This window comes from Aegilops tauschii, chromosome 4 (assembly GCF_002575655.3).
Source record: "Aegilops tauschii subsp. strangulata cultivar AL8/78 chromosome 4, Aet v6.0, whole genome shotgun sequence".
Lineage (NCBI taxonomy): Eukaryota > Viridiplantae > Streptophyta > Magnoliopsida > Poales > Poaceae > Aegilops > Aegilops tauschii.
This window is the reverse complement of record NC_053038.3, coordinates 370,735,372-370,754,115: the sequence shown is the minus strand read 5'-3', so window position 1 is coordinate 370,754,115 and position 18,744 is coordinate 370,735,372. Positions and strand designations below refer to the sequence as shown.

At 40.9% G+C, this 18,744-nt stretch overlaps 1 protein-coding gene across 15 annotated transcripts; it reads right to left on the bottom strand.

Annotated features, from left to right (window-relative positions):
* Positions 1 to 10,675: 10,675 nt before the first annotated feature.
* LOC109769711 (uncharacterized) lies at positions 10,676 to 15,682 on the bottom strand. 15 transcript variants are annotated; one of them, XM_040387285.3, is made up of 6 exons: positions 15,103 to 15,637; positions 13,096 to 15,002; positions 12,946 to 12,991; positions 12,122 to 12,178; positions 11,502 to 11,711; positions 10,676 to 10,908 (listed from the first exon to the last, which is right to left on the bottom strand). In XM_040387285.3, the coding sequence occupies exons 2-6, from the start codon at positions 13,152 to 13,154 to the stop codon at positions 10,822 to 10,824; spliced, it is 459 nt and encodes a 152-aa protein (XP_040243219.1). In that variant the 5' UTR covers positions 13,155 to 15,002; positions 15,103 to 15,637; the 3' UTR covers positions 10,676 to 10,821. The 15 variants fall into 15 exon arrangements, 4 of the variants coding, with proteins under 4 accessions (XP_040243219.1, XP_073352865.1, XP_020184031.1 ...); XM_073496764.1 differs by having other exon boundaries at positions 13,096 to 14,997; XR_005754651.3 differs by lacking the exon at positions 12,122 to 12,178 and having other exon boundaries at positions 12,850 to 12,991; positions 15,103 to 15,682.
* Between the last annotated feature and the right edge of the window lie 3,062 nt (positions 15,683 to 18,744).

Below are 18,744 nucleotides of genomic sequence, written 5' to 3'. Positions count from 1 at the left end.
TTTTATGTCAATATTAAACTTTTGTCTTGAATCTTACGGATCAGAACGTCCGTGCCACAATAAAGAAAATTACATGGATAAATATGTTTGGGAACATTCCACATCAAAAAATCTGTTTTTTATCATTTACCTACTCGAGGACGAGCAGGAATTAAGCTTGGGGATGCTTGATACGTCTCCAACATATATATAATTTTTTATTGTTCCATGCTATTATATTATCTGTTTTGGATGTTTTATATGCATTAATATGCTATTTTATATTATTTTTGGGACTGACCTATTAACCTAGAGCCCTGTGCCAGTTCCTGTTTTTTCCTTGTTTTTGAGTTTCGCAGAAAAGGAATACCAAACGGAGTACAAACGGAATAAAACCTTCCCAATGATTTTTCTTGGACCAGAAGACAACCAGGAGACTTGGAGATGAAGTCGGAGGAGCCACGAGGCGTCCACAAGGACGGAGGGCGTGCCCAAGGGGGTAGGGCGCGCCCCCCACCCTTGTGGGACCCCTGTGCACCTCCTGACCTAATTCTTTCGCCTATATATTCCCAAATATCCCCAAACCACCAGAGGCATCCACGAAAACACTTTTCCACCGCCACAACCTTCTGTACCCGTAAGATCCCATCTAGGGACCTTTTTCGGCACCCTACCGGAGGAGGATTCGATCACGGAGGCTTCTACATCAACTCTATTGCCCTTCCGACGAAGCGTGAGTAGTTTACCACAGACCTACGGGTCCATAGCTAGTAGCTAGATGGCTTCTTCTCTCTCTTCGATTCTCAATACCATATTCTCCTCGATGTTCTTGGAGATCTATTCGATGTAATACTTTTTTGCGGTGTGTTTGCCGAGATCCGATAAATTGTGGATTTATGATCAGCTTATCTATGAATATTATTTGAATCTTCTCTGAATTCTTTTGTGCATGATTTGATATCTTTGTAATCCTCTTCGAACTATCGGTTTGGTTTGGCCAACTAGAATGGTTTTTCTTGCAATGGGAGAATTGCTTAGCTTTGGGGTAAAATGTTGTGGTGTCCTTTCCCAGTGACAGTAGGGGCAGCAAGGCACGTATTTTATTGTTCCCATCGAGGATAAAATGATGGGGTTTTCATCATATTTCTTGAGTTAATTCCACTACATCATGACATCTTACTTAATGTGTTACTCCGTTCTTTAAGAACTTAATACTCTAGATGCATGCTGGATAGCGGTCGATGTGTGGAGTAATAGTAGTATATGCATAATCATTTCGGTCTACTTGACACGGACGTGATGCCTATATTCATCATCATTGCCTTAGATATCATCATAACTTTGCGCTTTTCTATCAATTGCTTGGTAGTAATTTGTTCACCCACTGTATTATTTACTATCTTGAGAGAAGCCTCTAGTGAAACCTATGGCCCCCGGGTCTATTTTCCGTCATATATGTTTCTCTTTTCCATCATATAAGTTTCCGATCTACTATTTTTGCAATCTTTTACTTTCCGATCTATAAACCAAAAATACCAAAAATATTAACTTTATCGTTTATCTATCTCTATAAGATCTCACTTTTGCAAGTAACCGTGAAGGGATTGACAACCCCTTTATCGCGTTGGGTGCAAGCTGTTTGATTGTTTGTGCAAGTATTCGGTGATTTGTGTGTTGTCTCCTACTGCATTGATACCTTGGTTCTCAAATTGAGGGAAATACTTATCTCTACTTTGCTGCATCACCCTTTCATCTTCAAGGGAAAAACTAACGCAAGCTCAAGAAGTAGCAACACGGTTCGGTCAGACTACCCGTGTGCCACGCCCATGCCCTTGTAGTCACTCACATCAGCACAGTAGATTGGCTCCACGAGGCTTGCCACCCGCTCTCGAAAATATCTTCTACCTCGTAATCTCGAAAATATATACCCGTATAGAGGGTTTCTCTGTTTGATAGCACACGAATCGTATGTGTGGACCGTGTGCAATGTCCGTTACTCCCGCTCCGCTTCAATCAGTTGATCCAAATTTTCAGTATCCCCGGATTTTTTTTTGAACTGGAGCCCCAGCATTTTACTCCCTCCTGCATCCATCGCAATCTCAAAAATATTTGCTCGGCTGGAGTGGTTTTCTTTTTGATAGCACACGACTATTATGTCTTAACCGTGTGTGATGTTCGTTACTCCTGCCCAGCTTTGCTTCGATCCCTTGATCCAAATTTTTGGTAGCCCCGCCATTTTACTCCCGCCTAGTGATTACTCGCGACATTTCCGCAAACACCACCTTGGACCCCCTCCACACACACACCCCAAATCCTTCGCTCACCCTGAATCACCCGCTCGCACACATACACACCACCCCTCCCTCGCTCCAAACCTAGCTAGGTCACCGCCGCCGCCGCGCCGCCTCCATCATTGACCTCTGTCGGTCTACCCGTGCAGTTTACACACCGATATACATACCCTCGCCGCCCTGAGTTTCTTAGATGACGCCTGCGAAATGCCCCCTTTCCTAGAGATCCCCATCCCCACCCCCTTCCCCACTCCAGAGCGTCGCATCCTAAGCCCGACTACGCTTCCTGGGGAGCTTGAGGAGCGAATGGCCCAAAAGAGTTTTACCGCGGCCTCTTCGCCCGACGTCGATGAGGTGGTCGCCAAGGAAGCTGACGACGATGACTGGACCTAGATTGAGCCTTTCAATCAGCGGGCTAGAGTATTCTGGCATCTCATGGACGCCGGCTACGACATCGACGTCATCGACACCGATGGCTTGACGTGGGTTATGTCACAGGTTAAGTTGCCCACCCCCAACCCTTCGGGTTCGACTGCCGTCGATCTCATCGATGGCCCTGCCGCTGATCTCCTGTAGCTCGTTATGAACAATTTGCCATCCTTCATTGCCATGGAGCCCCTTTTCTCATTTCTGAAGGACACGTTCTGTGACGCTGGCTTGGGATCTTTAGCTGGCAAGCCAGACCTCATCGATGGTGACCACGAGGAGGAGCCAATCTGTCACAAGTGAGGAAACCCATGATTTGTTTTCTCGAACCCCTTTTGTAGTGAGAACCTGTCCGGTATTTATTGCTATATTTGGTTGTTTGCATTACGCCTTGTTTATTTCTATGTTTTATGGTTGTTCAGTTCTTTGTAGTTAGCATATGTCCAATTTCAATTGCCATCTTTGGTTGTTCGTAGTATGCCTGGTTTATTTCAGCTATTAACAGTGTGATGTTCTATATGTGCTAGTATGACTGTGCAGTTCAATTTCATCAATGCCAATTTTAACAATAGCTCTATGAATGACTATATTTGGTTGTTGTTAAGCATGTTGAACTCCCTCCGAATCTTTTTAGTTCGCATATAAGATTTGTCTAAAGTCAAGCCTCGTAAAGTTTGATCAAACTTTATAGAAAAAAACAAACATTCACAATATGAAATCAATATCAGTACATGTGTCATAACTTAAATTTTCATATTGTATAACTTTAGCATGGTAGATGTTGATATTTTTTCATATAAATAAGGTCAAACTTTATGAATTTTGACTTCAGCCAATTCTTATATGCAGAGTAAAAAGGACTGGAGGGAGTATTTACCACACCTTTCCATTTAATTTAACAATGGCATTGTTTGGATACTCTAACTTAGCTAGAGGTTAGAGTTAGTTTCTAGCTCATGACAGTTAAAAGGGGGAGAGAGAGAGAAATTGGGGGAATAGTTTATTGTATTGCTTGAGCCTCATGAGCATGTATATAGGAGTACATGGTCATCTTGGACTACAAGTCAAGGTAGAATAAATCCTACCCTATCCTACGTTTACTAAATAACAATGATACTCAACAATGACTAACTCTGAACTAACTCTAGCCAAAGAGGTGTTTGGATGATAGTGTTAGATTGACAATAAATGCACTAGGAGAACTAGCCCCAATCAACACCTCTTGGGTGGGATAGTTGTTTTGGGTGGGTTAGACGCAACTAGCTCAAACTAGCCCTCATGTTTGGATACTTTAGGGCTATTTGAGCCAAAACTAGCTCAAACTAACTCTAGCCCATGGATCCAAACAGGGCCAATAACTAGTGTACTTAGACCTGCGCAATACAAGTTTGAATGACTATGTTTGCTTGTTTTTAAATATTAGGCATGTTGCAGTTAATAACACACCTTTCCACTTCTTGTTTTTAAATATTAGGTTTTTAACAATTTGGTCTTGCACATGTAGGTCCTGCTATCAAAGGTTTTGACCCACTGTTTGACCCTTTTTGCATATGTGGAAATGAGTTGTCCATGAATATCAGTCAAGTCAAGAAACTCAGAAAGATTGTTACGATAAAGAAATTAGCGACAAAAACAACAACGTCTTTGTCTCCACAATGAAGAAGACATCAGTTCACTACGGGATGGTACTAACTGCTATACCTTGTCTTTTTAATTCATTTGCGCCATTTCAATCTAGAGAAGATATTTATGCATATCCTTGTTTTCAGGCCTTTCCAAAGCAGTTCACTGATGATTACCTCTCAAACCACCTGTATGGCCAGGAGGCGAGGAAGGTATTCATACAACACCCACGGTTCAATATTGAAGTGTTCCTGAAGAGGATGAAGGATGGATATGCACTGGCCTAAAGTTGCAAAGACCTTCGATATCAATGAAGGCTCAATATTCGCCTTCCGCTTCAGCAGTTTTCCAGATGAGATCTATCTGTCTATGTACCATGTATGATGCTAATTTCGAAAGGTTCTAGATGTTGCATGTGAAACTTGGTGTTGGTGCAGTTGTGTAATGGGGTAGCTGAGTGCTGAAGCTATATGATGTTGTACTCTAATGTATTTCAATTATGAGATCCTGCTTCCTTAATATGAAAATGAAATATATTGTTTGCTTAATATGAAATGTCAATTAGATTAATAAATGGATTATTAATAATAGGGCAATTAGCCTGCTAATTGGGTTTTTCTATTGCAAACGGTTATTGAGAAAACACCGTAGGCGATGACCTCAGGCAACGCACACAGTTTCTAGGAATAAACCATCTTGGGTCAATGAACAATCACACACGACATCCTCTTGAAAATTGTTTGCGTTAGGCCACCTTGCGCAAACGTTTACCACATAAAAAGTGTGTGATGGATAGCCTTTGCCACACAGTTTCTTCTACGCACCGTGTGTGATGCATTCAATAACACAAATGATAAAATTGTTAATATCATGTGCAATGGCAACGCTATCACAAACTATTTAATGGGGAAAATTGTGTGTGATGCACCTTTGAACGGAAATGTTTTCCTTGGAGTGACTGTGTTGGATGTATATACGAATGGAAACGTACTTCCTGGATTAACTGTGTGGGATGTACATAATAACGGAAACGTATTCCTTGAATTGACTGTGTGGAATGCACATACGAACGGAAACGTTTAGCCGGGGCTGACTGTGTGGGATGTACTTACGACTGGAAACGATTGGCATGTATAATTGTATTTTTTTAGCACAACTGTACGTATAACCGTATTTGATCGCTCGCCCATCACACACGACCTCATTTTGCCGAGCATGTGTGCCAGGAGGGCCTATCCCCGACGATTTCCGGGTCGTGTGGGAAGGACCCCCCTATCACAGTCACTCACTTGGCGACGGTTCGCAACACCGTCGCGGAAAGGGGTTAAAAATCGTTTGTATAGCACCTCGTTGTACCAGTGAGACTACCTATTATTTTACGAGTTTTTAAGATATTTTCCTTGTTGATCCTTTTTCCCTGTCTATTTCTTTTTGCCTTTTCGCAGGTTGTGCTTGACTGTTCGTTTTACGGTGATGTAGAGAAAGAGTTTAATGTGGAGAGTGCAACAATAGAATTCAAGAGCTATGTTCAAGATGGGGAAGACTTGCTCACTTCCGACCTTGTGAGATCTACTAGCTGATTTTCATTTTATTTGTTTGCTGTGATGCGGGTTTTTATATTGAATATTTAATATCTCTTTTGGTCATTTGTTTTCACGTTATGATGCCTCTATTCAAACCTATGGTTTTATCAAAGGATTTGAAAGTGTCGCACTTTTACTTATATGTCATGAATCGGTACCGAAGTACCGTTGACATCCTTGACCCTTTACAGTATGGGAAGAACCATCGTCCTTCAAGGAACACCTGTCACAAAGACCGCGAGAATATTGTGAGTGATATTTATTATCTCTACTAGATTAATTTTTTCACCTTTTGTTTCTGCTTTTCTGAGACCTGAAATGTGTGGTTTCTTTTTTTATAGATCTCTAGATTGGTCCAAGTAATGAAGGTTGTGTATGGTGATGCTCAGTATAATGCGAGCAAGCCTCTCATATGGGGGGTTTTAGCAAAGAGACCAACGTTTGTCAAGGTTCCATTTCAAGGGCCGAATGAATGTGGCCATTATACTCTAAAGTATGTGGGAACCTATGATGGTGAAAATATCGTCGAGAACATTCGAAATAATGTTGTGGGTTCTAGTTCAGCTTTCACTTTCTCTGTTTGGCTGATTGTCTTTTCCTTTTTCTGTGTCATGATTTTGATTTATTTGTTTTATTGTTTTGCAGTCGCGTATTGTTTATTGGAATGCTAAGGATCTGTATACAGTGGTGTTCAACCGGAATAACCAAGTTTTGGTGATGGAGCTTCCCGAGGAGGTTCAGGCTTTGGCTCCTCGTGCATAGAAGAAATGATTATCATTGTCGTATTGAATGGATACTTGTGTGATTTATGTCTTGAAAAGATTGTAGGCTTTGTATGTAGGGTTTGGATGTTTTGTCATCTATGTAATAACCAGTATACTTTGTGATGTTTTTAGTGTGCCACAACGTTTTACAAACTTATTTCTGTGATGAGAATGTGGTTGAACAGCTGTTTCACTCGTGTTTGTTTTCTCGGGGATTTGTTTTGGTTAAGTTTTATTTGCACTCAAGTCTTATACACTAGTTGAACTGAAACACTTTTTTCAAGTGCATTATGATTTGTTGCTCAAAAGTGACACTTATATTATTTTCATCTGTCCCAACCTAAGTTGGACCTTTATAGTTTATGTACCCTCTTTCGCGTACTTATGGTATAGTGTTGTGAGTACTAAATTGTAATTTCATACAATGTAAGGCTTTTAAAATTGGTGTCACAGTAGTATTGTGGATGTTGCATGAGTGGACTGACCCTTCCAGGTTTTGTAGAACTGATGTCATATAATGTGTTAGAACTGAAGTTTTTTTTGGGATTGAGATTATTTACGACGAAATTGTTACGTGATCTCTAGCCAGATTTTATTTAAATATAAGAAATTTAGCAGAATTGACAACCAATATTTGTTTGAACTTCTTTCATTTTAGTAGTTGAACTACAAAGTAAAAAATTAATCAACTCGTTTAAATTAGCTAAATTTAACATATAGCATGTTAAGTTCTCAACTTTTTAAAGTATCATTGTTTTTGTAGCGTATTTTTTATCCTTTTATCCATGGTGCATAGCTATTTTTTAAAAATAAAAGTTATTGCCTGCGAACATGTATTTGAACTTTTCTATATTCGGTTTTTGAACTTTTCTGTAGTAGTTTATATTTTTTTGCCCCGCGCTCTCGTTTATTCAACGGGCCTTATGGGGTGGGGTGAGGACAGTTTGGAGACGATGGAGGATTCCGAGTAGCAGGCGTATTGGGCCCCTTTTCGGCCCAAATGGCCCGTGCGCGCTACTGTGCACTGCTGGCTCGCGAGCGCTATGAGTTTAGTCTAACCTCGCTAGCCGAGAGGGCTCCCAACCGGTTTATAAGCGTTGTTGTGGCATGTCTGTCGAACTCCTCTGTATACTTACCTGAGCGCTTATACACGACGCTTGCTCTCTGTTCCATGACCTGTGGGCCCTGGTTGGCTACCCCCACGCAGTGTCAATTACTATGGATTCGCTAATGGTTCCATCGTGGGCTCGAGTCCAATTCTATCCTCCTGCGTAGGACCGGCTAGTCCTTGGGCGGTCAATTTTTTTATTTTGAAACTAGTACCTCCCTGCTCAAGCAACGTGGACTGATGATTTTTGTTGTGGTTCTTGTGAATTTTCTCCTTGGTCAAACTAATATCTTTTTTGATTGAGTTTTGGCCTTAGTTTTCTCGGCTGTGGTTATTCACAAGGGTCTTCTGGCAGTATTTGGTATCATCATAGTACTTGCAGTATCAACTAAGTAGTACTGAGATTTCAATTGTACTTGTACTGTTATTCTTAGTCTGTCAATGAATAAGGAATGTGAACTGATGCTTCTTGTTCCTTTTTATTGTAGTAAAGATGTACTGTGTGTTCAAGTGTACCAGTACTGTCACTCCTAGTATGTTAGAGACTAAGAAATGCGTACTGATGGTTCTTCGCTTTTCTGTTGCAGTACTTACTAATTTTCTAACGAGTAGAAGCATGATCTTGTTAGTACTGAATGTTGTCCTCGGCTGGAACTTAGTGTTTTAGTGTGATGGTACCTTTTTTGTGTTCTTCTGAAACTAGAAAACTATTTAGTGTTATAGTACTACCATTCAGGACTAAGTTGTACTGAGCGTACAAGGGTACTATTTGCTGTTATTCTTAGTCCGCTGGTGTTTTGTGAAAGATATGGTGCCAGTACAAGCCTATGTTTACTGTTAAAAGTTGTGTTGGGGCAATAGTACATGAAGTTCTAATTTTTTTGTTTCAACTCTGACGTGGGATATCCTGAGGGATTTGTTTTTACAAGCGTGTTAAGCAGGCCAAATTGTACTGAATGTTTTCAACATTATGTTTTTCGTACAATGGTGAATCCAAACTACACATGAAACATCCATGTGTGATTAGTTGCTCCATGACTAGTGGGGAAGAGCAGCCACAAAGTTTCATTCAAAAGCTACATCAACTTCAAATGATGGATAAACAAATGAGGAAGCTAGCAAACTTTTTCAACAACATAAGCAAACTATGTACTTGACATAAGCAAACTTGTTCCACCCTGACAAACACGACATAAGCAAACAGGTTTAACCTAACAAAAGCAAACTACGAATTTGAAACAAGGTAAAGGACAAGAACAAGTGCAAGCAACACGAACACAAACTTTGATGTCTCTTCATCCCGCATAGTGGCAGTGGTAGTAGGGGTCATGTGCCTGCTCTTTTGAAATTTCCAGACCTGTTTTGATGTTGTCGATTTTCTTCCATGACTGGTAGGTGGCGTACGCATCTATCGCTGCATACTTGATGAGCTTTTCTCGCAGTGGGCTGATCCCCCACAGTTTATGGTCTTCGTCCCTGTCGATCTTCTTCTTCATGTCTTTGTAGAATCGGTGGATCACACTGGTTGCAACATCAGCCAAGGAGTCGTACTCTTTTCTGGTGTTTGGAACTCTTTGCGCTAAATGTCGATGAAGTTGTTGGGGTTGATCTCTCATGCGGCTTGAACTACGTCGGTATTTCCCCAAAGAGGAAGGGATGATGCAGCACAACTACGGTAGGTATTTCCCTCAGTGATGAAACCAAGGTTATCGAACCAGTAGGAGGACCACGCAACACCACGTAAATAGCTCCTGCACACAAAGAACAAAAACTTGCAACCCGACGTAAGAGAGGGGTTGTCAATCCCTCACGGGTAAAAAGATAGGTAAAATTGTAGTAGATTGGATAAATAGATCTCGCGGGAACGCGAGATAAAATAAATAATAATAAATTGCAGCAAGGTATTTTTGGATTAATAGATCTGAAAAGAAAAGCAAATAAAAATAGATCGTGAAGGCAAATATAATAAAGAAGAGACCCGGGGGCCGTAGATTTCACTTGTGGTTTCTCTCGAGAAAAATAGCATATGGTGGGTAAACAAATTACAGTTGGGAAATTGATAGAACTTCGAATAATCAAGACAATATCTAGGCAATGATCATTATATAGGCATCATGTCCAAGATTAGTAGACCGACTCCTTCCTCCATCTACTACTATTACTCCACATATCGACCGCTATCTAGCATGCATCTAGTGTATTAAGTTCATGGAGAAACAGAGTAATGCAATAAGAATGATGACATGATGTAGAGAAGATCTATTTATGTAGAAATAGACCCCACACTACAAGAAATATGTCAACTTGTGACCCTCACTATTGGCCGTTGAAAGGTCATAGTTTTTCATTTGCGACCTTTTTGTGACCAAAAACAGAAGGTCAAAAGCTGGCAGTCGTAAACTGAAATTAGCGACCTTCTCTGTGAAAAGGTCGTAGACGTTTACGACCAAAACAGAAGGTCGTTGAACCCATGACCTTTTGTTTTGGTCACTGGCTCTCTGCCCAGGCCACGTCGGATCCGACGTGGCAATCTGACGTGGCAAAATTGCGACCAATTGAAAAGGTCGTTGGTTAAAATCAGCCTGGTCCAGTTCGCTGTTCTACATGGGCCTGGCCCAACAATTCAACCTATTTGATTTTTTCTGTCAATTTTTTGGTCGACTTCATGGGCCAAGCCCAACGTTGCAGCCTTTTTTATTGTTGGCCGTGGCCTTTTTGTCTAAACAATTTCATTTTCCTTTTTTATTAAATGGGTCCACTAGTCAGATGGGTCCCAGTTGTCACGTTCTGGTAACTGCGTCCCATTTGTCATGTTCTAGTAAGTGGGTCCCATCTATCAGGCTCATATTCTTCATATTTCAACCAGTATTTAAATTGGCAGACAAATAGCACACATAATACTTCAAATAAGAGCAACCAGATCACATAATACATTGGCAACAACAGTAACAAGCTCTATCCATGCCAATACATATGACCATGTGTAATACAGTACTTTACAAGCCCTACAAGTGTAACGAGCTCTACAAGTGTGATACAGTACTACTTTACAAGAAAATGACAACATGGCGGACTCGTCGGACGACCAGTCGGGGCTGGGAACAAACAAAATGGCAACATGGCTTCCTGTCACCCTGTTACATGAATGAGAGAAGAATTAGAAAAACTGGGGCAAATATATTATGAACAGACCATTCAAGAAAATGACATTTATAGTTGTACCATTGCAAAACAAGAGATACCGAAAAAGTGGAGGAGCAACAATTAATAATGTACTAGATTAGTCGGTAGGCTAATTTAATTGAGTGCAGCAACTAGTTACCAAAACAGAGGCATGCTATGGTAATTGATGGTTGCTGTTGTTGTTTTAGCAGCAGTGGCATACTCAAAATCTAACAAGTATTAGTACTCTGATGTGCTAGTGATAGTATTAAAAAATGATAAATTTGACTAGAGCAAGGAAATGAAAACAAGGACAGAAATTATTTCTTGCAAATTAACGAACACATGCATAGCATAGCTAGCTAATGACCTAAAAAAAATTGATGAAGCAGCAAGGCCATGACCACCACAGGTGCATAGCTACTGTACCTAATGGGCCATTAGCAGAAAGCAAGCCGTTTACAACTAGCTAACAAACATCAACCATTATAAAAATTACGATAGCAGCAGCCCATGCAGGGAGATTAGCAGCATGTTAGTGAGCAGAGGGAGAGGGAGGTGGTACCTGCTGGGAGCGGTGCGTGGTCGTGGTCGGGCTTGAATTGTCGAGCTCAGGCAGGGCAGCTTGATTGCCTTGGAAGCAGAGGAGCAGACCCCTTGTTGCGGGACAGGGCCGGTGCCTAGGTGCGTCCCTCCTCCTCGAGCAGGACAAGGCCATGTTCCCGACTAGAACTGGCGTCCTCCTGTCGTCGTCGCCGTCCACGCCATGGGCGATCTGCAGAAAAGTAAGAGAACTAGAGAAGGTTAGTTTGCAAAGCTACAAGCTACAGTGTGTAACAAAGATATTCAATCTATTCAGCAAAAACAACACAAAAATATATGATAGTCTGCAGAACAACATAGCATCATTCACAAGCAAAGTATAGGATGCAAACAGCAAGTAGTACCATAATTCTCATCACAGTCATACATTGAATTCATTAAAGGCTACAGATTCATAGAATTCATTAAAGGCTACAGATTCATAGAATTCATTAAAGGCTACAGATAAAAATAGGTAGATTTCTTTCTTCTCTTTGATTTATGCTAGCAGAGATGTAGCAGGCAGGAAGGTAGGAAGCAATACATATGCATGTATGTATGAAGCAGATCATGAAAAGAGCAACATCTAATTAACTTGATTGCCTTGCAGATGACACACAAGATGAAGAGCGCTTGGACAGAAGCGATGGACGCCGCGAACTGGCAGATCACAGATTTCTCCATAAGTACAGAAGTAGTATTTGCATCAGTACAGCAACACTAGCACGTAGTACAAACATGGTATCACAGACATTCTCTAATTGACTAGCACCCAAATATATACATGCACCAGTTCAGGAAATTCATAGACCTATAAAAGAGAGCACTCGATTCAGCAAGAAGATGTAGTGGATATATCAAGATTTGATATGCCCCAATCTCTGAAGATTTGTATGTGCAAATCTACAGATTCAGGTGTAGTGATTCAAATCGTACGTAACTACAGATTTTTTTTACAGTAAAAACTGTGTGTACAAATCTGAATATAGCAAACACAAAGTGCATTCAGGATCCACTTCCCAACATCTAAATTCACCGAACATGTCCTAAAATTAGCACAACTAGAAAGTACAGAGATAAGAACAGCAATGCACATCTAAGAGGTGGCAATCAATTGGTCCAACAATGCAATATAGAAGCTCAGTTGCAATAAATAACTACAGGCCTACATCAGCTCAAAGTGGCAGTAGCTCAAAAACAAGCAAAACAACTGTTGATAAGCAAAGGCAAAAGGCTAAAACACATGTTTGGCCAGAAGAACTAAAAGCTAAATCATGTCATTTCAGCGAGAATGACTCATGCAGTTATAGGCAAAGTACAAAACTAGCGACCTAGAAAACACGTCGGCAAGTTACAGATAACTGATCAATGATAGACACAGACGGCGGTCTGCGCAAGATGGAGACGCCTCTCAACTGGCGACGTACACGTCCAGGTAAACTATCCAGCAGCACGTAGTAGAGCACCTGCACCCTACATCCACACATATACGAATCATTCAACAAGCCCATCAACAAGAAAGGAGATCGAGATTTCAAAGTGGGGAGGAAGCAACTAATCGTCCAAAGAAGACGGACCAGTTATAGATGGAGAGGTAGGCACGCTTGAGTGTGGATGCCATCGCTGCTGCCGTCATCTGGATCGGGGTGTCAGGGAGGAAGCAATCCGAAGCAAGAAGAACTGAGCAAAATGAAAAGTATCAGCGGCCAGAAGCATGTAGGCAACAGTACTGGATAATCTGTTGCTGCATATAAATACTGAATTACAATAGCAGACATGCTTTGAAAACTACACTACATTACATATTACAGCAGCATGATAAAAATGTACTCAAATATATTCACAGAAGCACACAGACTATATATAGTCCTTTCACAATTGGAGTAAGAAATGCAAGGATAGTTATAACTTGGAAGTTTCGCACTAATAGCCTAATAACAAATTAAAAAATAGTATTAATTCTAATATTATATGCCAAAGTAGAAAAGAAAGCCTCGCGGTTCTCTCAGTTATCACAAAAGTAATATGCCACTTTGCTCCAAGCTTCAGTGGGCGGAAAAGAGACAGCATGGATCACATATGATATGTGCTAGCCACAGAGGCAAGCTCACAGAAACAAACAAAGGGCCTGGTAGAATATGATGATACCGTTGTTCTCAGGCGAGGAAATAAAAAATTCAATAACAGAAGCTAATTTCAGGGACCATAATGGCGCTACATCAAGTGCAGTTCAATTTCATGCCTGTATCAGATGAAATGAAGCCATAGCAAAGCTACGATTCACCTGAAACTATTCCTACTTAATTACTTATGCCAAGTGACACGACATCTAGAGGAATGAACAGACTTGTCACACAGCGAGCTACACAATGGAAAGAAGCCAACACAAAAAACTGAGTCTTCTCAGTGAATCAACTCATTACTGAATCTTCTCAGTGAATCAACTAGTACTACAACCAAATTCAGTGAATTAAGCTACTCCATTTTGAAGTACTGCTCGGGTGCTCAAACATGCAGAGATACAAGTACTACAGGTTTCTCGAAGGCGTAGAATCGACCTAGCGTGTCACAAGAGACATATTAGTACATTTTGTTGGTGAGGCAAGGAAACATATAGCACTATGTACTGCATCTAGAGAATTATGCCCAGTTCACTTCATTTGGAGTTAATAAACTCGATAAACTGTCACTGGCAGTAACACACCACTACTACAAGTACTATTGTAGTAGTTGAGGAAGAAGATTATAGTACAGTACTACTACACATGTGTACTAACTAGTAAGTAATAGGATACACACAAGTAACTAGGTGTAGTAGTAGAAGGGACCTAGATAGTACCCAAGACACATACTTCTAGTAAATTCTTGTGATGGGTGAGACAAGAGAGCAGGTGGTACTCTGTGGTGCTGCTAGGAAGGGAATTATGGCCACTCGGAATAAATTAACAGTGAGTAGTCGATGGAGTGTCACCAGCAGCAAGATAGCACTACTCTTCTAGTACTCCAGCAAGAAGAATAAAGTGTATAATACACAGGTAAGGCATTTAGCTGGAGAATATGAATCACAAATTTTATGATTACACAAGACCTGATGAACACATTTTCTAATCACATCCATTTTCTAATTAACTAGCACATAAATATATACATGCACTACTTCAGGAAATTTATGACTTGGACATTGTATTAATAGCAGATTACGGACTAATGTACTTGTACTTGATCTAGTTGAATAAATGCAGATAGTTCCTGGTTCAGCCAGCTCCAACTTATGCTACTAGCTACTGACAGAAAAACACAGAGAGAGGGAGAGGGGGGAGATCCGGCGACAGTATGGCTAGATCAGGAGACCCCGAGGCAAGATCTGGCGCCCCTCCGTGTCCGGGTTCTCCACCTTGTCGTCCAGCCCGTCGTGCCTCCTTCCTCTTGCCGTGGTCGCGGTCTGCCCGGCATAGAACAAGAAGAGATGGGATCTGCATCTGCCCTAGGAAGAAAGCAAAGCAAAGCAAGCAGTGGCACATGAGATGAAGGAGATGCAGCAGGCTATGGAGGAGAGTCAGAACAGGTAATGGAGGAGGGCTTACTTGGGCATCCAGCACGCCTCCTACCTCGCCGTCGTCAAGGGCCACCGCGGCGGCGGTGGCAGCAGCAGCGAGATCCCGCATGTACAAGAGAAGGGGTGGAGAATGCGGCCGGCTAGGACCCTCCATGAGCCGTCTCCTGTTGCTAGTGCAGCAGCCGCCGCAGTTGGCTGCGGATCCGGCGCCGTCTTTGCCGGAACACGGGCGGAGGAGGGATCCTTGGCCATCTTTGTCGCCCCGTCCGCGAGGGGCTATGGTTTCGGGCGCCCTCGAGGAATGAAGGGAGGGAGGTCGCCGGTGAAGCTGGGGTGGAGGGGGCGGCGACTGTAGGGGGCAGCGGCATGGCGAGGCATGCCCACACCACCGTGGCCGCGCCGGCGCTGAGCAGCGCCATGGATCCGAGGGGAGAGGGCGCGGCTTTGCTGTCTTGGAGGGGGAAGTATGCGTGGGGGACGGCGGCGAGCTCCGCCAGAGGGAGGTGGCGGCGGCGATCTGGAAGGGAGGAGGCGAGCTCTCGCTCTCTCTCTCTCCATCGGGCGAGACAGCGAGGAGATGGAAGTGGGAAAGAAAGGAGGCGGGGGGTGGATGGAAAATGGCTATCTAGGGTTTTGGGGTTGGTGTGGAAGGGTTGAGGACGGCCGTTGGATCCGCGAGCATCCGACTGCGTATGATTCACGATCCGCGTGAGACGTCTATGGACCAATCAGAATGCAGTATGATGTTATGACCATTCAAATAGGTCATAATTGCCTAAAAATAATGTGTTAAAATCATGTCAGCTATTTTATGACTTGAGAAATTCAAAAAGAAAATGGAAACCTCCTCATTGTGTCACCAAAATGTGAACAAGTTTTCAAAAAAATTAACAAACATGAAAAAAGATAAATATCTTTAAAAAGGTGTCATGAGATATGAGTTTTTTGGCAAAAAACATTTTCCATTTTTCGAATGCCCGAAATGAATTTTTTTTGTGAAGGACCTACCATATATTTGTTGCAAAATTGTACCAAATCAATTTTCTAAAATACTAGGCCATATTTAATGCACAATTGACAAAATGGTTGGGTGTCAAAAGCTTTGATCCATCTCTGGTGAAAAAGACAAATTCCCGCCGATTTAGATGGAAGCGGGTCAAATTTGAACTGTAGCTGCCTCATAGTTTGCTATTTATTTTTTCCAAAAATCATTTCTAGGTACATAAGTATCTATTTAATCAGAGAAACATCAAAAAAATTCCAAGATTCAACCATTAGCTAGGAACGGTCAAGCCCGCCATTTTGACCTCATTTTGAAACGGGCATAACAAATTCAAAAAAAAATCAAAAAATTGTAAAACCTTCGCATTGTGTCATCATATGTGACCAAGTTTCCAGGAAAAATAATAAACTTGTAATACGGAAATTATTTTTAAAAAGTGTTCTCAGAAATAAGCTATCATTCGTGAAGATTCATGGCTTTCAAGCCAAATGATCCATCTTATGGCCACATTCATGGCATAGTTTGTTCAGATGATCTCATATTGTGCACAAGGGTGCATCTTGGAATTCCAAACAATGTTGCCTAAGGGAGTTGTCATTTTCTTTGCACGGAAAATTCATATTCCATTTTCCGAGTGCGTGAAATGAGTTTTTTTTGTGAAGGACCTACCATATATTTGTTGCAAAATTAGACCAAATCAATTTTCTAAAATACTAGGCCATATTTAATGCACAATTGAAAAAATGGTTGGGTGTCAAAAGCTTTGATCCATCTCTGGTGAAAAGGACAAATTCTCGCCGATTCAGTTGGAAGCGGGTCAAATTTGAACTGTAGCTGCCTCATAGTTTGCTATTTGTTTTTTCCAAAAATCATTTCTAGGTACATAAGTATCTATTTAATCAGAGAAACATCAAAAAATTTCCAAGATTCAACCATTAGCTAGGAATGGTCAAGCCCGCCATTTTGACCGCATTTTGAAACGGGCATAAAAAATTCAAAAAAAATCAAAAAATTGTAAAACCTTCACATTGTGTCATCATATGTGACCAAGTTTTCAGGAAAAATAATAAACTTGTAATACGGCAATTATTTTAAAAAAGTGTTCTCAGAAATGAGCTATCATGCGTGAAGATTCTTGGCTCTCAAGCTAAATGATCAATCTTATGGCCACATTCATGGCATAGTTTGTTCAAATGATCTCATATTGTGCACAAGGGTGCATCTTGGAATTCCAAACAATGTTGCCTAAGGGAGTTTTCATCTTCTTTGCACGGAAAATTCATTTTCCATTTTCCGAGTGCCTGAAATGAGTTTTTTTTGTGAAGGACCTACCATATATTTGTTGCAAAATTGTACCAAATCAATTTTCTAAAATACTAGGCCATATTTAATGCACAATTGACAAAATGGTTGGGTGTCAAAAGCTTTGATCCATCTCCGGTGAAAAAGACAAATTCTCGTCGATTCAGTTGGAAGCGGGTCAAATTTGAACTGTAGCTGCCTCATAGTTTGCTATTTATTTTTTCCAAAAATCATTTCTAGGTACATAAGTATCTATTTAATTAGAGAAACATCAAAAAAATTCCAAGATTCAACCATTAGCTAGGAACGGTCAAGCCCGTCTTTTTGACCGCATTTTGAAACGGGCATAAAAAATTCAAAAAAATTCAAAAAATTGTAAAACCTTCGCATTGTGTCATCATATGTGACCAAGTTTCCAGGAAAAATAATAAACTTGTAATACGGCAATTATTTGAAAAAAGTGTTCTCAGAAATGAGCTATCATGCGTGAAGATTCATGGCTTTCAAGCCAAATGATCAATCTTATGGCCACATTCATGGCATAGTTTGTTCAAATGATCTCATATTGTGCACAAGGGTGCATCTTGGAATTCTAAACAATGTTGCCTCAGGGAGTTTTCATTTTCTTTGCACGGAAAATTCATTTTCCATTTTCCGAGTGCCTGAAATGAGTTTTTTTTGTGAAGGACCTACCATATATTTGTTGCAAAATTAGACCAAATCAATTTTCTAAAATACTAGGCCATATTTAATGCACAATTGAAAAAATGGTTGGGTGTCAAAAGCTTTGATCCATCTCGGGTGAAAAAGACAAATTCTCGCCGATTCAGTTGGAAGCGGGTCAAATTTGAACTGTATCTGCCTCATAGTTTGCTATTTATTTTTTACAAAAATCATTTCTAGGAACATAAGTATCTATTTAATCAGAGAAACATCAAAAAAAATTCCAAGATTCAACCATTAGCTAGGAACGGTCAAGCCCGCCGTTTTGACCGCATTTTGAAACGGGCATAAAAAATTCAAAAAGAATCAAAAAATTGTAAAACCTTCGCATTGTGTCATCATATGTGACCAAGTTTTCAGGAAAAATAATAAACTTGTAATACGGCAATTATTTTAAAAAAAGTGTTCTCAGAAATGAGCTATCATGCGTGAAGATTCTTGGCTCTCAAGCCAAATGATCAATCTTATGGCCACATTCATGGCACAGTTTGTTCAAATGATCTCATATTGTGCACAAGGGTGCATCTTGGAATTCCAAACAATGTTTCCTAAGGGAGTTTTCATCTTCTTTGCACGGAAAATTCATTTTCCATTTTCCGAGTGCGTGAAATGAGTTTTTTTTGTGAAGGACCTACCATATAT